Source organism: Eleutherodactylus coqui, chromosome 1 (assembly GCF_035609145.1).
Source record: "Eleutherodactylus coqui strain aEleCoq1 chromosome 1, aEleCoq1.hap1, whole genome shotgun sequence".
Taxonomy (NCBI): Eukaryota; Metazoa; Chordata; class Amphibia; order Anura; family Eleutherodactylidae; genus Eleutherodactylus; species Eleutherodactylus coqui.
The window spans coordinates 208,552,011-208,577,685 of NC_089837.1; the positions used below are offsets into that span (position 1 = coordinate 208,552,011).

The 25,675-nt window shown below is 44.1% G+C and overlaps 2 protein-coding genes across 2 annotated transcripts in view; one reads left to right on the forward strand and one right to left on the reverse strand.

Annotated features, from left to right (window-relative positions):
* ADAT2 (adenosine deaminase tRNA specific 2) overlaps nt 1-25,675 on the reverse strand; it is a 628,714-nt gene that overhangs the window by 17,044 nt on the left and 585,995 nt on the right. The gene's annotated exons all lie outside the window — the stretch shown is intronic.
* Nucleotides 1-25,675, forward strand: part of PEX3 (peroxisomal biogenesis factor 3) — a 29,986-nt gene that overhangs the window by 2,165 nt on the left and 2,146 nt on the right. The window contains exons 2-11 of the mRNA XM_066605471.1: nt 822-909; nt 4,749-4,880; nt 7,672-7,753; nt 12,739-12,782; nt 13,034-13,158; nt 15,629-15,695; nt 15,813-15,867; nt 18,119-18,287; nt 21,985-22,055; nt 22,743-22,865. Coding sequence (XP_066461568.1) covers nt 840-909; nt 4,749-4,880; nt 7,672-7,753; nt 12,739-12,782; nt 13,034-13,158; nt 15,629-15,695; nt 15,813-15,867; nt 18,119-18,287; nt 21,985-22,055; nt 22,743-22,865 — 938 coding nt within the window. The 5' untranslated portion in view covers nt 822-839. The remainder of the gene's footprint in view (nt 1-821; nt 910-4,748; nt 4,881-7,671; nt 7,754-12,738; nt 12,783-13,033; nt 13,159-15,628; nt 15,696-15,812; nt 15,868-18,118; nt 18,288-21,984; nt 22,056-22,742; nt 22,866-25,675) is intronic.

The following is a 25,675-nucleotide window of genomic DNA, read 5'->3' on the forward strand; positions in this document are numbered from 1 at the left end:
TATACTGTACAGTGGGCCGCGCCGACGCTGCGTGTGGGTGGCCGTATACTGTACCATAGGCTGTGCCAACGCTGCGTGTGAGTGGCCGTATACTGTACCGTAGGCCGTGCCGACGCTGCGTGTGAGTGGCCGTATACCGTAGGCCGCGCCGACGCTGCGTGTGGGTGGCCGTATACTGTACCGTAGGCCGCGCCGACGCTGCATGTGAGTGGCCTTATACTGTACCGTAGGCCGCGCCGACGCTGCGTGTGAGTGGCCGTATACTGTACCGTAGGCCGCGCCGACGCTGCGTGTGAGTGGCCGTATACTGTACCATAGGCCGCGCCGACGCTGCGTGTGAGTGGCCGTATACTGTACCGTAGGCCGCTCCGACGCTGAGTGTGAGTGGCCATATACTGTACCGTAGGCCGCTCCGACGCTGAGTGTGAGTGGCCGTATACTGTACCGTAGGCCGCTCCGACGCTGAGTGTGAGTGGCCGTATACTGTACCGTAGGCCGCTCCGACGCTGAGTGTGAGTGGCTGTATACCGTACCGTAGGCCGCGCCGACGCTGCGTGTGGGTGGCCGCATACTGTACCGTAGGCTGTGCCGACTTTGTTTTTTACTGTATTGTTTTTAGTTGATCAAAACTGAAAGCGGAGTAGATGCCTACGAAGCCTGTTTTATTCCCTTCAGTGGTGATAAGTAACCCCCATTTTAAGATAGAATAGTGCGGTTTGATCTACGCCATTGTCTGCAGGACTTTTTATTGTAATGGCTCATCTGTCCACTTGTCTGTTTTTTATGATTATGGCTATAATCCTTTCTTCTTTCGTTCTCAGGTCAGTCGTTCCTCAGCCATGCTCTCTGTTTGGAATTTCTTGAAGCGTCACAAGAGAAAATTCATCATCTTTGGCGCATTTGCTGGAGGTAACCTTCTTTTTGTAAAAACTGCTTACTTAGTGTTAGCACTCTAATTCCCTTAGACAATATGGCACCCACGGTATAATGTGGTTGGTCCAAACTCACAGAGCACAACAAAGGCTACACATCATGACAAGATGTTGCAAATGCGGACTCCAATTTATTGTATTAATGCCTCTTTCACATGGCCGGCAGCAATATCGGCACGAGAAAGTCACAGCGGTATCACAGTTGAGTTCTGTGCGATTTTGTATGGCTACAAAGTCATGCTCTTTTACCAAGATTTTTGGGGGAGCGTGAAATATAAGCCATACCCCGAAAATAAGCCCTAGTTGCATAAAAAAAATACATCACCTAAGAGGCGCTGTCCACTCCACTGCAGCTTCGGGAGTTATTTGTAATCTTCAGCCGGTGCTTCCCGGTCAGGGGTTTCAAAAACCCTTCCTCCAAGAAACGCTGGCTGTGATTGGCTGAGCCTCGGTGCTTGAGAACCAATCACTGCAGTGCTTGATGGACCAATCAAAGTCATTCAATGCGATGACTGTGATTGATTCTCAAGTGCTGCGGCTCAGCCAATCACTGCAGTGCTTGATGAACCAATCAGAGCCAGCGCTTCCTGGAAGCGGGGATGTTGACCCACCCCCCTGACCAGGAAAACTGCGTTTTCATGCGATGCAACATAAAGAAAGACTCCATAGGGAAACATGGGCTACAAAACATAGCAAATCGTGGCAATATTCAGCATGCCACATATTTTTTATCTTGCAATGTAGTAGCCTGCAAAACATTGCGAATATGAAGGAATCGGAAAGCATGGGCTTTACATACATGCAAATTTGTAGCACTGTAACATCACGAGAAAATCGCGCAATTTTGTTCCCCGTGTGAAAGCGGCCAAAGACACAGCTTTTATAGACAAAAAGGTAGATTTCAGGTTGATACAGAAAGGGGTGTTACAAAGCCAAACACAGCTACATCATTCTTTTTGTTTACACTGGTTTTCCTTTGAAGTGTAAACAATGAGCATGCTCATTAACTCATCTCTGGTTCAGTCTGTTGGCTTCATTGTTCTAATGGAAATGTTGTCTTTTGGAGACTCTCTGCTGGTTTCATGTGCTTAATAAGAATCCATGTTTTTCTCATGTTTAGGGCTATTTTAGACGACCGTATATCGGCCGGCTATTCACACCGGCCGATATATGGCCTCTCTGTCTGCAGGGGGAGGAGGCTGGAAGAGCCAGGAGCAGTGCTCTGAGCTCCCGCCCCCTCTCCATCCCCCTGCACTATTTGCAATGAGAGGAGCCGGGGCGGGGCTAAATTGCCCTGAATTAGCTCTTCCCCCGTCCAGCCTCCCCTCATTGAAAATAGTGCAGAGGGGCGGAGAGGGGGTGGGGAGGAGGCAGAGAGGGGGCGGGAGCCCAGAGCACTGCTCCCGACTCTTCCAGCCTCCTCCCCCTGCAGACAGAGACGCCGTATATCGGCCGGCGTGAATACCCGGCCGATATACGGTCGTCTGAAACAGCCCTTATGTTGTATTGTTTCTTATCTAGAGAATTTTCATCACACTCTTCATTGTATATGGCGAATGCCTGCTGACATAGGCAAATTTAGACTGAAATAGAAACCTAATTATAGAAGAATTTAATTTCGCTCACACTTATTCATCTGAGGCCTCTATAGCTGAATATATGAAACTATACATACAAAATAAAAAACTTTACTGTCATCTCCCACATTAGCTTACTGTCTCACTTCCAGCAATCTCCATTACTGTTGGGGTGCTTCTGAGCAATCGTCTCTCCCCAACATTCCTCTTTGATTTGTTATATGGCTTTGTTATAAAAGCCATTTATAGAGAAAAATATCGGAAAGATGGAGCTATACATTGTCCAAGAGTTCAAAGAAGAAGCAGCCAACATCCTAAAATGAAGATAAAACAGTTCTTACTTTTTTCAGATCCCTGCCGGTCTTTGTTTATAGGCTGCCAGTAATTATGTGCTGTTCAGAGGTCATGTGCCATAATTATTGGCATCACCATTAAGCACTGTGCGTTACTTACGGACATGCTACAGCATCACTGCTGAACGCTCAATGGTGAGAACAGTATTACAGCACATGGCTGCTCCAGCCGGTGATTACTTGCAGTGGTCATTTGCCTGTATATCAAACCTTTACTGGCAGCTTGTAAACGACAACTGGCGGGGACCACCAGAGCCTGTATGCTGAGTTGTTAGGGAATTGAAGGGGTGGATATTGTTTTATTTTGCAATATCTGAGCTTTTTTTTTTTGAACTGTCAGACAAGGCTTTCAGGACTAATTCCCACGGACGGATTTCTGCTGCTTTTCACGAGGCAGAAATCCACGGCATTAACCCGCAGATATTAGGTTCTATTCAACCTAATAGCTTTTTGCATGCAATGTTCATGCTGCAGAATTCTACCGCGGAATTCCGTAGCGTGAAAGAAATTGCGGCATGTTCTATTCGTCACGGAAAAACGCGTGGACAGCTTCCATTGTAGTCAATGGAAGCTGTCTGTTACGCCATGCTTCCGCTGTGAGTACAGCGGAAGTATCGCGTGATTACGCCTCAGCCCACCGCCGGTGCGTCATGCACTGTGCATGCACGCCATCTCGCTGCGTGGGACTCTCACGGCGGATCCAGAGAAGTGAGTATGGGGTCTTTGTGGGGTGCCATGTCTGATTCGGCTGCAATATTCCGCTGGCGGAGTCCAACATGTCCATGGGCAGGAGGCCTTAACGAACTGATTATAGACTTTGTCCGAAATCTGCTTCAATAAAAACAAAGTTAGATCGAAATGACATTACTACCAATGTACACCGGCAGCGTGGGGTCTATCTTGTTCTGAATTTATGAGGCATTCATTATGATTAGAGATGAGCGAGCGTACACGGAAAAGCACTACTCGTTCGAGTAATTTGCTTTATCCAAGTATCGCTGTGCTCGTCCCTGAAGATTCGGGTGCCGCTGCGGCTGACAGGTGAGTCGCAGCGGGGAGCAGGGGAGAGCGGGCGGGAGAGAGGGAGAGAAAGATCTTACCTCTGTTCCTCCCCGCTCTCCCCTGCAGCTCCCCGCTCCGTGCCGGCACCCGAATCTTCAGGGACGAGCACAGCGATACTCGGATAAAGCAAATTACTCGAGCGAGTAGTGCTTTTCCGAGTACGCTCGCTCATCTCTAATTATGATCCATTTACTGGGTCTGCCCCCCATGACTTATAATGGTCCATCGGGTTTCTTTATTTTTTACTGAATAGAATGGCATATGATATTCTGACCACAAGAGCGCATGTATATAAGACCTGTATTTAAAAGCTTGCCTTATCAGGTGTTGGAATCACTATGTATGTTAAGCTGGCCAGGCACATGACTGTGTACTCAGCCAACGGCTGTCTCTTCAGAGTCCCTCATAAATACTTATAGCTGGATCTAGCATACATGCTTTATATCAATAAGGAGAGGGGTAAAGCTTGTGGCAAGCAAGTCTGCAATCTAATATTCCTGAGCCTCCTCCCTCCAAATAGCAGGTATTGGGGTACAAAGTGGCTTCCTCCACATGCATACTTTCAAAGATAGTACACATTTTTGTGCCTGTGTTATGTTAACAAGTCCTGTGGGTCTGATGACCCAAACTAACAGTAACATCGATCTTTATGATGCTGTTGGTTATTATATTCATAATTGGGCTGTGATTTACAGCCATAATGGGTATGTGAAAATGTGCCCTCGTTACACGTATCTGAAGTGACCCTGGCATGTAGGTCTACCAATCATGGCACAACAATGTTGGTTAATAATTATATTTTTTATTACTATCTTTCCTTCTAGGTGTGTACATTCTTGGAAAGTATGCTCAAAAGAAAATCCGTGAAATTCAAGAGAGAGAAGCTGCTGAATATATCGCACAAGCACGGAGACAGTATCACTTTGAGAGCAACCAGAGGACATGTAACATGACAGGTTGTTATATTAGAGGATCTTGTCTTTTAAAATTTTTTGGAATTTTGAACTTCTTTGAGTTATTGGTCACTGAAATGAGGATACTTTTAAACAAGCCAATAGTCACCCAAATAATCATTGAAACAAGCGATTCCAGGAGACTGTCTTCCCCTGTAAACATGGGAGCCTACAGTGCAAGTGAGCTTGTAAGTTGTTTAGTTTTTAGGTAGGCTAAAAGTCAAATGATTGTCGGCCCGTTTACGCTCCATGACATACAGTTACATCATGAAGGTTCAGGGTTTGTATTGATTTGAATTGGTTGTCGATTCTGCTCCATACAATGCCAGCCAACACCTGCCCACAACAGCTGCCATCAGCGCTTACGCTGCATTGCAAGAGCGGATGAATATATAAAAATAAATTGCCCGTCTCCCCGTCACGTCCCCTAACGGCACCATAACTTATGATCTAATATGATGCTGTGGGGATGTGACCGTTTCCCATTAAGAGGCACAATAAAGGAACTGTTATATTGAAGTTGCAGAGATTCAGAAAGTTTAACTTTTTATTAATGGCCCCTGTAATAAGGGCTCTTGTTAAAAAATTAAAAGTTAACATTTCTGAATCTCCATAGTGGATCTTCAGTGAAAGCATTTACGTATGATTACAGTTATATAAATATCATTATATGTTGGCTTATTGACTGTTTAAAGGGGTTTCGATTACACTCATGACAGCATTCATGAGAGAACACCTCCCAGATCACTTTAAAGTCAGGACCATCCTCTTCAATTCTTGTTTCCTGTCCATGGAATAGGTGGTTATCCCATTTCAGGATTCTCGCCTGGATCGCTCTTGGGTGCTGCAGGGCCTGCTTCCCTCTGGGTGTTTGGGTTACCTGTGTAGCCAGTCTCTATAAGGAGCTGCTGTAAAGTTTGGAGATCCTTCCTGCCCCCTGAACTCGGTACTTTAGCTTTTGGGACCCATTCTACCAGGTCAATATGAGCAACTTGAGCTGAGAGACTTGATTCGATTTTTAAGACAGCCACTTAGAGCTCCCTCAGATACTCTCTTTAAGCATTATAGACTGAACCTTCAGTAAGAGGATCAGTTATCCTTCAGCAGAAGACTTCTTGAACCAAAAACCCACTCCCAAAAAGGTTATTAATCTAGTTTAATCTGTCATGGCCGTAAGGGAAATATTGAGATTAGTTACCAGTAATCTTTTTCCATGCGCCCCTGACAGCACCCTGCCACTTGTATTTTTCAAAATTTTAAGTGCATATGTGAAAAAAAAAATGTTTTCATCTAAACGAATGGTAGGATATGATATATTCACCATGGCCACCATTCACTCATGAATCTTGCCAAGAACTGAAGAGATGGAGGATGGTCTTGCCTTTAATGCAATCTGTGAGGTTTCTGTTAACTGTCAGGATGGGAGGCGGTCTCTAATGAATGCTGTCATGGGCTTATGAAAAACCGATTACCAGTAAGTAATCTCAATGTTTTCTGAGACTAGAAACTAATTTTCTAGAGACAGAAGTTTGATAAAATAACAAAAGAAACATTAGTCACCTGGCATATACCTGCCGCTCCATGGTCCTACTGGTCTTTGGTAGAGGTCCTACCAGTATTATTTTTGACGCCACCGGAAGCTAGGGGTGTGACAGGTCTTGGATGCAGGAACACCCCTGTCACACCCCTAGCTCCCCATTGGCTGACTTCTGTAAGGTCCTAGCAGCAGTGTGTGTATAGATTTCTCTCTGGCCTGGAGGGTTAGGGATTCATGATTCTGTTTGGCTTACATTATTAGCTGGTAACATGGAAGCAATTACAGTAAATAATCTAAGCCTAACAGCAAAACAAACCCTAAACCTCCAGGCCAGGGAAAAATCTAGGCACACGCTGGAGCTATCACTGTCCATGGAGCAGCCGTCCCCCTTCCATCTCCCCTGCCCAGGTGGTAGCCAGAACGTCTGCGCTGGAGGAATTCCCCTGCACTGCGGCAATGCCTCCGCTACCTCACTGCTGAGGCTCTGCTTCCGCCGCTGGCTGCGTGTGTCCTGTGGCTGCCGCTCACAGCGTTTCAGCTGCACTTGGGGGATTACAGACAGCTGTCGATTACCCTCCTGCCGACGCTGTCTGTTGAAGTCCTGCCGCCGCCACCGCTTCGAGGCTTGCTGTTGTGCATCCTGTGAATCTCCCACTGTTGCCGCTGCCCCTGGATGTCCTGCCGTCAGCCACCCCTCCCACACTTGCGCTGTCGTCCCCCCTGCCGGTGCTGGCTCTGCATCCTCAGGATCTCCTGGCGCTCCCAGTGTTGCTGCTGCCTGTGGATGTCCTGCACCGCGGCGCCGCCACCGCTCCCAGAGTTGCCGCTGTCGTCCCCTGCCGCTGCTGGCTCTGCATCCTCCGAATTCGGATAACGTTAGTGGGCTGCCAGAACCTGCACGGGAGGCAACTCTAAAGCCAATACGCTACAGGGGGTGTCACAGGCCTGTCAGTCTTCTCTCCACCACTACTTCCTATAGTGACAAGATACGATAATACTGGTCCTACCCATTTGTGAACATAACAGCCAATCACTGGCCTCAGAGGTGATATTACGGGCACATGAGGGTATAACGGACACATGAGGGTAGTTTGTATGTCATCACTGCATGACCGCTAACAAAGAGTGTCGGGAGATAAAGCAGGTGAGGAATATTTCTTTTGTTATTTTATCACAGCTCCTGCCTTTAGCCAGTTTTTGGGTCTCAGAAGACCTCTATAATGATCGTTGCTAGCCCCCTTTTCTTCTTTTTTGTAGTATTATCAATGCTCCCAGCTCTGAGAGAGGCCTTAATGCAACAGCTGAATTCAGAAAGCCTAACAAGTCTGCTGAAAAACAGGTAATCTTAATAGCAGGATTTCAAAAGAAGCTTCGAAATTCGCAATACATTTGTGAATTACTAGCAAACGCGTGGTGACAACGATGCAATACTGGAAGCTGGGTTCACACGGTTTGTTCTTGTTTATATTCCTGATTTAATTCATTTGAGATCCTATTGAGAGACGGGAATACATAAGTGTCAGATCCACATCAGATTTTTACCGGTGGCAGACTAGCCTTGAAGTTCTGCTGTCGTTTTCTATGTGGATCTGCACACATTTGGCTTAAGTTAGTGCGGACACCCAACATGTTTTTTAGTGCCCAAAGTCAAGAATCGACGTGTCTATTTATTTTTCTTGCACAATATGGATTTTAAAAAACTCTGTGCTGTATGAATTATGACACATTTTTCTAGCATTCAATAAAATACTAAGGTGTTGTGGATTTTGTAACCAATTTGGGTGTGGAATCCGCATCCAGATCAGCTATGAAATACAACAGCATGAACAAGGCCTTAAAGTCAATTGTATTCATGAAAAACAGATCCAGGCTACATTCACACAGGCAAGTGCGATATTTGGCTGAGAAATTCAGTTGATACTATGCTTGCCAAAGTGCAATTTTTCACATCGATGTGAAGCATTTTGATTAAAAATCACAGCGCTTCGGTGAAATTGCCATTCTCACGTGCTTCATAGGATCTTAATTGTTTCCCATTGACAATGGGAAACATCACGTCGCACAACATGAGTACCTTGTGATGTCTTTCAAGTTCCTATTGAAAACAATGAGTGAGGTGTTCGGAGGGAACGCCAAAAGATCAAACATGCTGAGATTTTTTTTTTTTAATTTCTTTTTCCATCCCTGCAAGGAAAAAGTTGCTTGTGTGAATGAATCCGTTCAAAAGAATGGATTTCATATGTGTGCAAGTTCTGTGGTCATTGCACAAATTGTGCAAGAATATAGTTTGTGTGAAGGCGCCCATAGGATGTGTTCACACAGTGCGGAAATAGTGTGGTTCTTCCATCACACAAATGTTATACTATTAAAGTGAATGCGATTAACCCCTTAGTGACCGGGCTTTTTTGCTTTTTTCCATTTTTGTTTTTTCCTACTTCCTTTTAAAAAATCGTAGCTCCTTTATTTATCCATCGACGTCGCTGTATTAGGGCTTGTTTTTTGCGTGATGAGTTGTATTTTTCAATGGCACTATTTATTGTACCATATAATGTACTGAAAAACTTTGAAAAAATTCTACGCGGTGAGAAATGGAAAAAAAACGACATTCCACCATCTTTCGGTGCGTCCTGTTTCTACGGCGCACAAACTGCAACAAAAACGACCTGATATTTTTATTCTATGGGTTAGTACGATTACTACGATACCAAACTTATATAGTATTGTTTTTGCTGTAGTACTTGTATTTTATTTTTAAGATATTTAATTTTTTTCAATTATTTTCATTTTGTGCGCAGAATACCTTTTTTATTTTTTGCGGGATGTCCTGTAGTTTCCGATAAGTATCAATTTGGAATACATACGACTTTTTGATCGCTTTTTATTGCGTTTTTTCTAGGAGACAGTGTAACTAAAAAAGTGTATTTCTGGCGTTCTATATATTTTTTTTTTTTTTCAGACGACGTTCACCGTGCAGGAAAAATAATGTGTTACTTTTACAGACGCGGCGATCAAATACATATTTTTATTTTATGATTTAGCTTTTTTAGTAATTGATATGGCAAAAGGGGGGTGATTTAAACTTTTATAACTTTTTTTTTAACAATTAAAAAAACTTTATAGATTTTTTTACTTTACTTTGAAGTTCCCCTGGGGGACTTTAACATGCAATGCTTTGATCGCTCCTGCAGTATGACGTAATGCAATAGCATTACGTCATACTGCTTTTTGAAAGGCAGTCTATCAAGCCACCCTGTGTGGATGGCTTGATAGGCAGTCTGTTAAGGCAGCCCTGGGGCCATTCATTAGGCCTCCGGCTGCCATGACACCCGCACGGCTTCCCCGATCTCACCGCGGGGGGGGGGGGGCGTGCGGGACAGCGTCTGGGGGAGTTAAATGCCACTGTTAGAATTGACAGCGGTGTTTAAAGGGTTCATAGTCGCGTTCGGCCGAGAGCGGCTATTGCCCGCGGGTGTCAGCTGTAACAAACAACTGACGCCCGAGCTGTATGGAGGGAGATAGCGCCGCTACCTCCCTCCATACATGTCCTGCGACAGCAGGACGTAGTTTTACTATAGCCCCGTCACTAAGGGGTTTAAGTGAAAGCCAATAGTGTTCACAGGCGTAGTGAAAAAAGTGTAGCTTTTCTGCTGTAACTGCACCGTAACTCTCTAACCTGTGGTTCTGCTGCGTAAATCCTATAACATAACCACAGCATTTCCACAAGGTGTGAACACACCTTTAGCGCTTGTTAACAAGTGTTTTCACACAGCTTAGTAGTACACGATGAATATAACCCACTGATTTCAATGGGTTAGTTCACATAAACGTCTTTTTTTTTTTTTTTTAGGTGATGCTTGACAGCGGGAAAAAATAAAAATATGCAGCATGTCCTATTTTGGTGCGTATTATGCACCACAGAAGTCCATTGAAGAGAATGACCTGGTGGAAATATGTAGTGAATATGCAGATAACCTCCATATTCACTGCATATTTGATCAACACATACATGGGCACTACTGCGCACTTTTTTGTTTGTGCGCATACATACTGTATTTGCGCACAAAAAAAATGCATGAGGGGTGAAATACTCGGGCGTAAACTAGCGTATTTACACAGCCAAAATGTTGTTGCACCCGTGAGAATGAACTCATAGTGCATTTCTTTAATGCAATGATTTGTACAATTTTTTTCATTTATTGTAGACTGTTGCATTCCTTTTCAGGGTGACTACCCACTACGTTTTTTTTTTTCACTGCGAAAATCGCAGCTTTTTTTTTTTTTTCTGCAGGTGTCTATGGGACTTGTTAATGTTAAAATCGTGATTGCGCAAAATCGTGATTTCGCGGTAAATTGCGATTTTGCATGATCGCGATTTTAACATTAACAAGTCCCATAGACCCCTGGAGGAAAAAAAACGCTGCAAATTTCGCAGTGAAAAAAAAACTGTAGTGGGTAGTCACTAGAGATGAGCGAACCTACTCGTTTCGAGTAATTACTCGATCGAGCACCGTGATTTTCGAGTACTTCCGTACTCGGGTGAAAAGATTCGGGGGGCGGGGGGAGGCGTGGCGGAGCGGGGGGTAGCAGCGGGGGGGGGGGGAGGGGGAGCCCTCTCTCTCTCTCCCTCCCCCCCCCCACTCACCCACGGCGCCCCCCCCCCGAATCTTTTCGCCCGAGTACGGAAGTACTTGAAAATCGCGGCGCGCGGGCGAAAAAGGGGCGTGGCTGAGTAGGTTCGCTCATCTCTAGTAGTCACCCTAATAAGGCCTCATGTCCACGGGGAAAATCAGGCCCGCCGCGGTTTCTTCATGTAGAATCCGTAGCGGGTCCTTCCTGCCCCGCAGACATGATGCCTAAAAATAAGAATAAACTCACCTGCTCCGGTCGATGCGTGTCTCCCCTTCTTCACGGCCTTTTCTTCTTTCATCGGCCCGGCGGATGTGCTCGGCACGCCGGCAGCGTGCCGCGCGCATGCACCGGGCACATCCGCCGGGCCGAAGAAAGAAGATCCGTCCGCAAAGAAGGGAAGAACCGCATTGCCTGGAGCAGGTGAGTTTACTTCTGGTACGGGTCTCCCGGGGATCCGGACGGCTTCCATAGGCTTCAATAGAAGCCTGCGGGAGACCCGCACCTAAATGGAGCATGTCCATTTTTTTTCCCGCACGTGGATCCACACCCGATGGGAAAAATGACATCTGCAGGTATTTAACTACCTGCGGGTGTCCAATGCATCCCTATGGGGCGCGGATTTGCGTGCGGGAGAACTGCTGCGGATTTAAAGCCCATGGACATGAGGCCTAATACTGTATAAGTAAGAAGTTGTTTATTGACAAAATTAACAAAATGGAATTAAAAGGGGTATTTTTATCTTTAAATTGTATGTGTAGGATATGCACTGGCATTCGGATTGGTGAGGGTCTGACAACTGTGATCCATACCATTCAACAAATACTTGCAGGACCAATCACATGTGAGCATTTACAAGTACATCCATTGGTATGTTACTGGAGGGAATACGTTATACCACCACTGATGGTTACTTACTATGATGTTCCCTGTTCATGTGACATGTTTCCTGGAATTAGCTGTTATTGCTGGTGAACCATTTGCTTGAAAGGGTTGTCCAAGATAAAATGTTTTTCTAAAAATTTAGTCCTTTGTTGCAAAAAAATAACAAACGAGCTTATACCCCCTTCTCCTACTTCGCCACTTGTCCCCCACCAACATCTTCAGGTCACCGCTCTGACATATTGTTTACAGGCTGTAGCAGCCTGTGTACTGGATGTCACAGGCTGCTGCCGCCAATGACAGAGCTTAATGCTTGATCTGTCATTGGCTGGAGCAGCCTGTGATATTCCATACACAGACTGCTGCAGCCTGTAAACAAAACGTTGTAGCAGGGAGCTGGGAGAAGTAAGTATCAGCCGGTTTTTTATATATTTCGCAATGGGGACTTGTTTTTAGAAAAACATTTTGTCTGACAACCCCTTTAATAGACTTATCCCCTGCAGTAACACACCTATGGACACATTTGTAATGCTGACCTACTGTTCGATAGATCCTGAAGAGAATTTGTAGCAAGGATCTGTTTGCTCTGGCTAATCGCGGTGCTCTGATCGCTACTACTGCCACGTGCCTTAGTTTGCTTACGTGTATTAGTGTGACCTATGACTACAGAGTCAGCAAACTTTAAAATAACATTCAGCGCATCACAAGCCATTTAAAATTTCAAATGAAAGCTAGCTGCATCGTGGTATATGTTATATATTGCATAGCTTTGGTGATGTATTTGTTGTTAACTGTAAAATAAAATTTTTTCGGTAGACCGTCAAACAAGATAGAAATATGGGAAGATCTAAAGATAATTAGTAAGTGAAATCTGATCTTTTGCTTGGTTTTCTGATTAAAATGCCTTATACTTGCTACGGTGGGTTGGGGCATATGTATACTTGCCTGTAATAGTATTATTATTGGGGCGGGGTTAACACTAAAATCCTCGTTTTAGTACTAAAAAAGACAACTCTCTTACAAGCTGTGTAGGTTTTGTGTATTGTAGTACAGTGTTCAGATGGATAAATATATTGTCTGTATTCATGATGTTTTTCTCTATCCTTCTCAGGTTTCACCCGAAGTATAGCAGCGGTGTATAGTACGTGTATGCTTGTGGTGCTCCTGCGAGTTCAGCTAAACATTATCGGTGGATATATTTACTTAGATAATTCTTCCGTGGCAAAAAATGACAATGTAGGTAAAAAGTACACACCGTTTATTTGATTGGATACTAGATCTTTTTATTTTTTTTAAACTTCACAGTCTGCGGTGTTTTTATCATTTGTTTAGCACACACTTTCAAGCATCTTGTTTTTACGTTCCAAAAAAGTAATTTCAAGACGTACTGAGGGGGCATTTAACAATGTTTACTGGTGTAGAAAAGTCACAAAATTTTGCAGAAAGGTCGCCTGCACAAATATGTTGTGACTTTTCTTCATTCTGTCTCTCTTTTGAGAAGTGGGTGGAGCTGTATGGAGGGGTGTAGTTGTCCCGGCAGATTTATGTATAATTTACGCCAGCATCCGGCCTGCATTTCTGTGAAGGCACACAGAGGCCTTTTTATGTAATCACCGCACCAAATCTTACTAAGCCTGGCGTAGGAAGTGACAGACTTAGTAAATTTTCCTCTTAAATCTAGAAATAAATAATAAAAGTACACTGGAAATAGACTTGCCCATACGGTTTGTCATTCTCTAGGATTTTTGCAGGCTCTTGATACAGACTTGTAGAAATTTTTTAGTGAACACAAGTGTTAACCCTTTCCAATCCACTGTCTGACGTCTTCCTACCTTCTGATTGAAGCTTGTACAGCTCCAATGTCGGAAGACGTCCGACAGGGTATTCTTACCATCTGTTGCCAGCCACTCTGCTGTCGGAGCCTCTCTGATGTACACACACTGGCTTTATCCAGCAGATGGCACTGTTGTATGACAGCAAAAAGAAAGCCTTTTAGGAAACCTTGAATCCAAAATTGGATTGGAAAGGATTAATGACCACCTGATTTCATCCATTTTCAGCTGGAAGACACCTGAAGGATTGTGGCTCGAGGTTCTGTAGCTCATCCCCTCTAGGCTGTGTATTCTGCACCTTTCTTCCGGCCTTCAGGTTACATGACCAGCATTCTGGCAACCCTCTGTATCCTGCAGTTAATGAGGCAGATTATGACAACTGTCATAAAGGAAAACTGTCTTTGTTACCCATATCAACCAATCTTAGAGCAGTTTTATTTTGAATTCTGCTCTTGAAAAAGGAAAGCTCATCTGTGATTGGCTACTATGGGCAAGAAAAAAAACTTGTCTTCATGGTAATTATCATAAAACTGCAGGACACAGAGCATTGTCAGAGTGCTAGTCATGTAACCCAGAGGCCAGAAAAAAGACTAAAATACAGAAATTGAGTGGACGGGCTACAAAATGGAATTTTTTACGCAGATGTTGGGGATACTGTGATGGATTTCCAGAGAAAAAAAACAATCTGAAGTGTTTCTTTAATATTCTCTCATGATATATATTCAACAGTGGAGGAGAGAAATTGCTAAGCCAGTGCTACACAGTGACTCTGGCTGCAACAGTTATCGAAAAGTTGTATGTACCCCACAATCTGCCAAAGAAAAGAGGCTTTCCTACTTTTAATGTGATTCTCAGCAGCTGCCAGTCATTGGCGAATGGGACATTTTGAAAGTGATGTCCAGGGTTTTTTTTCTAAGTAGACCCAATTTTGTCTTCCAAACAGAAAGTGCAGCCATATTGGTTGTCACCTTTGAATTGGCTTCTCAGAAACTGGAACTGATATTTTGCCTATAATGGACAATTTACTGCACAGCTAATTCAAAAGTAACAGCTAATGTGTCTGCACCTTCAGCTGTCACCTTTGGCCCTACAAAACAGAGGAATATCATAACAAGTCAGCATAATCGCCAAGCTACTGCTCTGACGTCCGATTTACTAGTAAATGCTAGTTATTTTTATATTTTGAATGGCAGTACACTAACAGTTCTCCATCTGTCTTAAAGGGGTTGTCTCGCGATAGCAAGTGGGGTTAAGCACTTCTGTATGGCCATATTAATGCACTTTGTAATATACATCGTGCATTAAATATTGGCCATACAGAAGTTATACACTTACCCCCTCCGGTGCTGGCGTCCCCGTCTCCATGGCGCCAACCAAAGCTGCCTTCTCCCTGGATTAGACACGCTTGCGCTGAAGGGGCCGCTCCGGCGTGCTTGTGCCGCACAGGTCTTCGGCGCATGCACAGAAGACCTGTGTGGCGCGAGCACTCCGGAGCCTGACAGAAGAGGGCAGACTGCGCAAGCGCGTCTAATCCAGGGAGAAGGCAGCTTTGGTCGGCGCCATGAAGACGGGGATGCCAGCACCGGAGCAGGTAAGTGTATAACTTCTGTATGGCCAATATTTAATGCACGATCTATATTACAAAGTGCATTAATATGGCCATACAGAAGTGTATAATTACACTTGCTATCGCGGGACAACCCCTTTAAGGCAATTGCTTTTACAATAGCAGTTTTCATTAAGGTAAAAACAATGCAATTTTTCAAAAACTTTTTATTAATCTTTCTACATTGAAAGAACGGGAAGACATGTAATAGGAAATCATCCCACTGAACGCACTTATTTTGTCTAATTAAATGGTATTTCTTTTCCAGGGACTGCAAGCATCCCCTGAGGTACAACAGCAATATCTATCCAGTATTCAGCACCTCCTCGGAGATGGTAGGATTTCATGTTATTCTTTACCTCACTCCGTTTGCTGATCTTAAGACTATTACTGAATTGTCAGAATCTATGAGACTGCAGCATTCAGTAGACGTGATCTTTCTTTTACCCCAGGTCTTACTGAGCTGATAACACTTGTGAAACGGGCCGTCCAAAAGGTACTTGGAAGGTAAATGTAATGAAAGTCAGTAGAGGTTCGCTACCTTTTTTTTTTTGTCATATAGCTGCACCAAAACAGTTGATACCTTTTTATGGGACCAAGAAGACCCCGTCGTAAGTCAGTGGGGTCCATCCTGAGAAAGATCTTGGACTGCATCTTGGTTTCTACTATACATAGACACCAGAATATGCAGATGTAAATGAAGCCGTACAAAATATCTTTATTTTTTCTTTATTCAAATATGTACCTTACTGTTTGCCTTTGCTGTTTTTACTTCGCTTGTAATATGGTGCCTGCAGCACTGGTGAATCGACATGAGGGGAGGCGGGTGGAGAATTTGCTCCCACTAGGTATATTTCCCAGTAAACGTCAAGCTGAATTCGGTGAATATCTGACATGCTTCACACCCTAGCTTCCTGTGTAATTAGATGAATTGTCCTCCTCCCAGATCTGTCTCCTCCCTCTTATATTCTGAGTGGTTACAGAGGGTAGACAGAGCTCCTCCCCCTCCTTTTCCCCAAACACATCATGCTTACAGGATTTCGTTGGTATTGGGCTACATTCACACAAGTGCAAAACTTGAATGAAGTCATACACATGAGCGATTAATATATATTTTTTTATTGCCTGAAAAACGCCTTGCATCCGCGATAAAACGCATGTTGACAAGTGTGATATTGGGCCAAGTTTCTCTGTGTGAATGTAGCCTTACACAGGTGATGTCATTATTGTCATTTCCTTGGAAATTGCCACAGGTGTACATGTTTTCAGGATATGTTTCTGGAGTGATCTATTGGGGGGGTTGTTGAGGACTGGAGTTTGGGAAACAGAATTACATAAAGAGGGCCCTCTGACCTTATGACCTTGCAAAATGGGAGTAAGAAAATACCATAGAGGGGTGAAATATTTTTTTTTTTTTTTATGTTATTGGTGATTTGAAATATGTAATACACCCCTGGATAAATTCATTAAGGGGTCTAGTTTTCAAAATGTGGTCATTTGTGAGGGTTCTCTACCATTGAGCCACTGAAGGGATCTAAATCACCCTCAAGCAAAATTTCTGTTCTGAAAGCCACTGACTGCTCCTTTCGCTTTGGGCCTCCTACGTACAGATATAAGATTAGGGCCACAATGGGTATGTCTCTGAACACAGGACAAACGCGTGTATCCATTTTGGAGTGCAAATCTTCATTTTCATGTACACTATAGAAAAAAAGTCTGCCTTTAAAATGACACATTTGCAAAAATATGACATTTTATTTCTCCTCTAAAGTGCATTAGTTGCTGAAAAAAAAACGTGGGGTCAAAATACTCATGACACCCCTCAGTGAATATATTAAAGGGGTTGTCCCGCGGCAGCAAGTGGGGTTATACACTTCTGTATGGCCATATTAATGCACTTTGTAATGTACATTGTGCATTAATTATGAGCCATACAGAAGTTATCAAAAGTTTTATACTTACCTGCTCCGTTGCTGGCGTCCTCGTCTCCATGGTGCCGACTAATTTTCGGCCTCCGATGGCCAAATTAGCCGCGCTTGCGCAGTCCGGGTCTTCTGCTTTCTTCAATGGAGCCTCTCGTACAGGATGCCGGCTCCGTGTAGCTCCGCCCCGTCACGTGCCGATTCCAGCCAATCAGGAGGCTGGAATCGGCAATGGACCGCACAGAAGAGCTGCGGTCCACGGAGGAAGAAGATCCCGGCGGCCATCTTCACCGGTAAGTATAGAAGTCACCGGAGCGCGGGGATTCAGGTAAGCGCTGTGCTGTTTTTTTTTTTTAAGTCCCTGCATCGGGGTTGTCTCGCGCCGAACGGGGGGGGGGGGGGTCGAAAAAAAAAAAAAAAACGTTTTGGCGCGGGACAACCCCTTTAAGGGGTGTATTTTTTAAAATGAGGTCATTGTGAGGGTATCTTTCATTTCGACACCTATGAGCCATTGCTAACTTTTTTCAAAATGTTCCCAATCGTGGCACTTTTAATAAATATACACAAATTCTATCTGACTATTTTCACCGCCTAAATGGACAACATGTGGCGAAAAAAACAATGCCAGAATCACTGGGATATGCAGAACCTTTACGGAGTTATTCTATGTTAAAGTGACACAGGTCAGATTTCCAAACTTTGGCCTTGTCAGTAAGGTGCAAACAGGCTTACAAAATTCAAACAGGTTCTTTGTACACCTTTTAAAGAACTAAAATATGTAAATAAGTCTCCAAAGCACAGTGAGGTTTGTAAAACTGTGGATTCTATTTTACCAGCTTGTCTCTGAAGCAGTCTCTTTCACTTACTGAGTTGGAGCAACATATTAAAGAAATCCGCAGATTGGTGGAAGACTGTGACAAAAACTCCAATCAGGAGGAGTCAGAAAGCAAGTCACGGTTATGTCGTTACATGATGCCAGATGAAGACAACCCCCTGACCTCTCAGGTATTTACTCCATAGGCTTTAGTTATTGCATCACCAAGATTGTGCGTCGATCTCCCTCCATACAACACGAGCACCAACTGTTTTTTACAGCTGACACCCGCCGGCCAACAGCTCAGATAAGCCGCGTGGCTTAATTCCGATGAGATCGCAGGGAGCTATGTGGGTGTTATGGCAGCTGGGTGTCATGGCAGCCAGGGGCCTTCTACAAGGCCCCAGGGCTGACATGGCGGAATACCGATTAAGCTATGCCCGTGGGGTGGTTTGGTAGAATGCCTGCCCGATTGCAGTATGATGTAATGCTATGGCATTACATCCTACTGCAGGAGCAATCAAAGCATCACAAGTTGTTGCTCACATAAAATGAGCCCTTGCACAACTATGTCAATGGAAAAATAAAGTTATGGCTGTCAAAAGATGGCGGCATAAAATAGTTAAAAAAATTAAATATCTTTGAAAAAAATACAAGTGTTAGAGCAAAAAAAAAAAATATATATATATGTTTGGTATCGTAGTAATCGCACTGACCCATAGAATAAAGTTATCAGATCATTTTTGTTGCAGTTTGTGCGCCGTAGAAACAAGACGTACCAAAAGATGGTGGAATTTTGTTTTTGTTTTGTTGTTCATTTTACTCCTTAGAATTTTTTTAAAGTTTTATCGTACATTAAATGGTAGCCTCGAAAAATATAACTCATCCCACAAAAAACAAGCTCTAGGATATCTAGGTTGATGGATAAATAAGAGTTATGATTTTTTAAAAGGGTGGAGGAAAAATCTAAAATGAGAAGAAAAAAAAATAGCCATGTCCTGGAATATGGGTGAAAATGTAGACAGTTGTATATATGTAATACACATATGCTGTAAAGGTTTAGGCGGTTGAGGGGCCGGATTCTGGTTGGCACATGGCCAGAGGACGGGACTTCCTCTTTTCGGTGCGGTATTCCTATAGGCCATTGGCTACTTCTGATTCTGCTCCAGAGCAGTGCTTCAGCAGCCATTAATTGCTTGTTCAAATTCCAGATACCATACATGATTCATCTGTCCAGGCCACCTTCATCCATTGCTGCATGGTCCAGTTCTAATGCTCATAATTCCATTGTAGGTGGTTTCAGTGATGGACACTAGTTGGCACAGACCAGTTTGCGGTTCTGCAGCCCCATACGTGGCAAACACTAATGTGCTGTGATCTGACACTGTTCGATCATAACCAACGTTAACTTTTTCAGCAATTTTTGTTACATGAGCTTTTCTGTGGGATCGGACACGACATGGCAGCCTTTTGTTCCCACACATATCAGTGAGCCCATGGCGCATGTAATGAAGTGGGGGCCCAACCTTCCTTTCCACTCGAGCAACCAGGCCCTATTAGGAGGTTTTAAATAAAAGTAAAACAAAGTATATCCATGCGGTCTAGTCAAATCACAGAGAGACCAGAGAGATTGTTATCCACTGGAAGTAAATAAGGAAGATTCTTACAGAATGATCGCAAGCGATGATCTTAAAACTGTTAGCAATTCATCTGGTTTAATGGAAAATTGGATAATTCAGTATAGTGTAGAATGAATAATCTTTATTGGCTAAGACAGTCATGCCGCTTGAAGAGCTATGAATGTCATGAATAGGGGTGCCCCTGCTTGGTTTTCTATTAATTAGCCGTCACAGAGAGCAGTTCTCACTTCTTCTGAGGACATGGGACGACCATGTAATAGATGGTTGCCCACTGTCTATTGCAGAGGAAGTGTGGATTCTCCAGCAGATTCCTGCGCTGGCAGCAGGCCGGAGGCGATCTGCTCATTGGTCTGGGATCTGTTTAAAGAAGGTGGCTTTGATGGATAGAGTACTGTCGGCTATGACATTTTAGTCAGGCATTAAGGCCTCCTTCCCACGAATGGATTTACGCCGCGTAAATTCGCGGCAAAAATCCGCTGCGTTGCCCCCTGCTATTAGGTTCTATTGAGCCTAATAGAACAATGCTCACGATGCGTAATTCCACCGCGAAATTTCGCACCCTGAAATCTCCCGTCCTCACCCGCGGCATGCTCTATTTGCCGCGGGTGTACGCGCTGACGGCTTCCATTGCAGTCAATGGAAGCCGTCCGTTCACGCTATCTCCCGCTGTAACACAGCGGAAGATAGCGTGAAAAAACGCTTCCCCGCCTACCGCCGCGCGTCACGTGACACGGCCGGCCGCGTCATGTGACGCGGTGGGCGTGTCACATGACACGACGGCGGTGGCCGGGGAAGCGTCTTCACGCTATCTTCCGCTGGTAAGTATGGGGTCTCTGGGGGGCGCCGTGACGGGGTCTCTGGGGGGGGCCGTGACGGGCTTCACTGCGGAATATTCCGCAGCGGAGCCCGTCACGCTCGTGTGAAGCCGGCCTAATTCTATCCGCTAAAGGCTACTTCTGTGAATACGTTTGCTACAATGCAAATCAACGGGATTGCTTCTTCCTCGCAGTAGTCTAATCTTTAATGTTAGCCAAGTAGTGCAAGGAAGTGAATGCAGCAGGTAGGAATACTCATAAAGTCATTGACATGAGTCTGCCTGCCCTCTTTAGTACTTAGTGTGCTGGAAGAAGACCGATACCATGTCAAGGAGCGCCACTGCTTTTTATCTATAACCTCTTTTTTTTTTTTTTTTTGAAAAGCGGATCTCCAGAACAAATGACTGGAGATCCAATGTGATGAATCTTCAGTTAAAGTATATTATCAGTTGTTTCCCCTGTATAACAGTAATATATAAATAAGTCTATGCGGTCTTAATAACTGCCAAATGTTTTTGGAAGACGAGAAGGAAATGTGAGGAGAGTTGAACAGTGTTATGACATCTTGTCTAGACTTGAATGCCGTCTTAAACAGTGGGGATTTTCAATGTGACTTTTCTGGAAGACACAGAGTGGGCGTCTAAGGTCATTTAATAAATTGTCATAATGGAGATGCATAGCTAATAACCATTCATTAAGAAGTCAGCATGACTTTGTCTGCAGCTACAGCTGCTCCGTTCCATCATATTACCATGTCAAATAAATTTATTGTACATCATAGTAATTAACCAGACATTTTCTCTCTTCCCTTGCTTCTTTGAAATGCTTGTTTTATTAATTGGCCTTAAAGGGAATGTGTCACTATATTTATGCTGCTCTGAGGCAGCACAAACTAGTGACAGAATCCCCAAGTGCAGCATTGGTTCACTTTTTTTTCTAGGTGCCATGCTTTTAATAAAATCGGTGCTTATCACTGTTCATGAGCTCAGGACATTGCCGTGTGTGTGTGTGTGTGTGTGTGTGTGTGTGTGTTATATATATTACTCACGCATCTTTTTTTTTTTTTTATCTTGACCTGTTTGGCCATATAAACCTGTAGCTATATTATAGTAGCAAAGTTGGAATCCCCACTTAGTATAGAATTTGAAGGTTTATGTTCAACGGATGTTTTTACAACCGAATAAATTACATACAACATCCAGCCATCAGCGAGGACTGGTACAATGTAATGGCCAAAACCAAAGGACAACAGCTGCAGAATTATAATTCTGCTATTTCTAGCATGGATGTACCAGAGCTTCAGTTGCTTCGTATGGGGTTCATGGAGGCATTCTGTTTTACCATTGGTGGTGTGAACTTAAGCAGAAATTTCTTTCTTGAGTTACTAAGAAATGTTTCCAGCTGTGGTAAGAATAAATATTTGATTTTACTAGGCATGCGGGCTCACGGAGAAGGACGTCACCACCATCCGTCTCCTGAATGAAACCAGAGACATGTTGGAGAGGTAAAGTAAAAAGTCACTTACTATGAATGAAACGAACGGTTAACTGTTCTTTATTTCTGCACTTATTTTCAGCAGTTGTAGATGTTATTCAGCAGTTCTCTTTAATTTAAAAAAATTATCTGGACAAAACCCTATTAACCCCTTGGTGACACAGGGTGTACAGTTATGTCCCGTGTGTTCAGGGTTTTATGGAGGGGTATCGGGAGCCAATCCCGCTCCATACAATGCATGTGCCGGCTGGTTCTTGCAGCTGACACTTGTTGTGCAATCAAATATTTGTAGAACTTGTCTGAAACTTGCTGTTGAGCTCCATTGGCATGCAGCTTTCATTGCAGTCTGTGGTTGCAAAGTTGTGTGCAACCTGTGACCAAAATCCAAGTGGTTTAGTTTTTTTGCAACTGTTATGTCACGGTTGTAATGTGACCCCTTTGGAAATCACAAGACGCAATGTTGCAGTGCGACACTGCGATCTTCACTTCAAGCACCGAAAGTCACTGTGTAGCCTAGCTCTATATTTTATATTCTGTAACTGTGTTATGTTCACCTTGGCAGTGATTTTGGTTTTGATGTTATAATAAAAACCATTCTTTTTGGATTATGTACATAGAGCGAATCATGGTCAGAATCATTAGACTATGATACTCGGTGCAATTCTAACACTATATTTCATGTGATCTGTGTTTTCAGTCCAGACTTCAGCATAGTGTTGAATTCATGTCTGACTCGGGGCTTCGGAAGGCTTCTCGACAGCATTGCAGAGTTCTTTCGACCAAATGAGCAGGAATTAAATCAAAGTAGCTCATTAAACAGGTATGTTTTTATTTTGTCCCTCGCATCTATACATGGTGTAAACCTGTTGTAACTAGCACATATAGTAATAGTAAAAACTGGAATGCTAATATAATACAGCAAGAATCTGATGTTCAACCAAATAATCTGTCTCGTCCATGTCATTGAGGTACATAGCAAGACTTTGGGTACAGCTCTAGATGATGGGCACTAAGCAAGGAAAGAGTTAGTCCCGCTTATCAGCTATACCACTGCAGGCATTGAGCTAAATAAATTTTAGCTTAGTGTCCATAGGAGGCAGACCTATCTGCTTTGCAGGTCTTCTCTGCTTTACTTATTTTAGTTTTATTATTTTTCCATTTTTTACCTCTATATGGGAATCGGGAATGAGCTAATTTACCTGATTACCCCTAATAACTGCTCTGCCTCCTGCCAGCCATGGGGGTCATTCGCTGTTCACGACTGCTCTCCCTGTGGGGTGTAAAATGCTGAAGGGGTGATTTTCCTGGTACTTGGGGAACTGAAGCAAATAGGATGTAGATGAGGTCATTAAACGGAGTTAGATAAGTAGGGCTCACCATGCATGCCATCTTCTACCCATGGCACCTCTATCCCTCTTCTGGGGACTGCCTCTCTGCTGTCTTATGACTTCCTGCCTGGCTTTTCCTCCCAACTCTCAGGAGGAGCACAGTGAACAGCCTTGAGTGTCCCTTCCTCCCCTCCTTACCACTTTCTCTGCCAGGGCTAACTCCCAGTGGGAGAAGCTTCCCTCTATTCTCTACAGCAGTTTTTTGTGGGCAGCAGATGGGTAGGGAATGTCCATGATGCTCCAGTTTGGCACCACGGCCTTTCCTCTTAATTTTGGCCTCGGTTTTGGGTCAATGCAGACTGCTTTTTTTGAACACTCAAGCTCAATGCTGTGGCCTTTTATCCTAATTTATTTCCCAGATTCAGACTTGTACAGGCTGTGGGTGTCAGAGGCGAGACATCTTGGGCCTGCACACAGTGGAGGGACATCCACCTTCTCCTTCCCTATGCGTTTCTTCCACTATAGGAGGGAGCAGTGTGTGGGAGGAACACCTCCTACAGTCCCTCCCTCATTGGTCCAGCACTCCTATCCATTAATGGGCTTCTACAGCGGGAAGCCAGACTTTTCTCACAGATCCCTGAGTTTGCAGCCATCCAGATCCCAGCGTCTTGCAGAAGGAACTCGCTGCAGCTGCACCATATCGGTTAAGCTGTGTCCCTGCCTCGTGCCTCCCAGTCTAGCTAACCTGGTTCCTGGCAATATTTTTCCTTGAAGCCTCTTCAAGAGAGCATCTTCATCAATGGTCTTGTCTGATCCAGATTCTGAAAACCCATCTAGTTAGTACATAGGCCCAGTGAGTGACTGAACTCTCTCACTACATAATGCACCCACCATGCTAAGCAGTCTGCATCAGTCAACTACTGCAACTCTTTCCATTCAAAGGATCAGAAGTCCATTTCCATCGTCAGTAAGTAAAAGACTGCATATGTACAGACTTCATCAGAAAGGTGTATTACAATGTATTCATTTCTAACGATGTTCTTCAAGCATTCAGTTGCACATTACATCTATCTTTTCTGATGGGTTGCATAGCCAATCTTGGCAATTGAGTGAATGTCAAGAAACTACATCCCTCCTTCCCTAGTGCTGTAACTATGTTCTACAGAATTTCATTCTTACTGTGGTGCATTACATGCATCTAATATCTTCGTACCTAGCTCAAGGCACTTTGTGTGTTTTTTAGTGCCTATCCCTGACATGCGTCTTCGGTGCACATTTAAAAATAAAAAAAAATTTAAAATTCCATGCGGCATACAAGCTTTGGACATCCAAGCGCCCAACAACCCGATTCTTTTCCCAATACCCCACTCACCTGTTAGGAACAATAGCGCAGACTTTGAGCATCCTGACTCTCGTTTTTTTTCGGCGCTATTCGATTGCCAATGGAACCATTGCCTCTCTCAAGGGATTCCGGTCATCCCCTTCAATTATTCAGGGACACATCCTACAGAATCCTGCCTTTTGCCCTCCAGTCACCAGACCACTTTGTACGTTCTCTAGCCCACTTGAAGGAGGCTGCAGCAATGGGCTGTCTAACTGAGCCCATGCACACAACGCATCGCTACAGGCATATCAGCAGCATCCAGCGTACTGTGATAAACTAAGTCCCATGTTGCAGCTCTCCTGACTTTCTGTTCCAACAGTGGACAGCCCAGAGAGTCATTCTCAACTCAGCTCTTCAGACATTCTTCATCCAAGAGCAGGCACCTGAAGGGCCAATATCGCGTGTCAAAGAACACAGCAGTCCAGAGCATCACTCCTGCTGTTCTGGATAAGGTCAAGATGGAATCCGTTTTCAGCACTAGTCCAACCATGATCGTGGTTTGCCCTTTTTTTGATGGTAGCAAGCCGTAGAATGCTCAATACTTTACTCTTTTGCCTTTCTGCCTGTTCTTCAGCCGTTTTGAGAATTGAGTAAAGGTCTCCCTCACCTCCTACAGAACTCAACTGTCCTCGGCAAGCATGACTCTGATTGTACCTAATGACCCCCCCCCCCTGTCCACCCAATGAAGCCATCCTACTAAGTATGAAAGCACTCTCTTGACAATTGACAAGCGCTGCCGTATTATGCCTTCCTACTGATAGGAGCATTTTCCTGTTTTCATTACCATTAGTTGTACAGAAAGTATTACTTGGCAGCTGCCAAAGGAGCTGTCGCTCACTTACACCCACTGGAACCACCAGGCTGTCTACACTTCCTTGTATTTTTTCCACCCCCTTGGGTACTGCTCTAGAACATTCG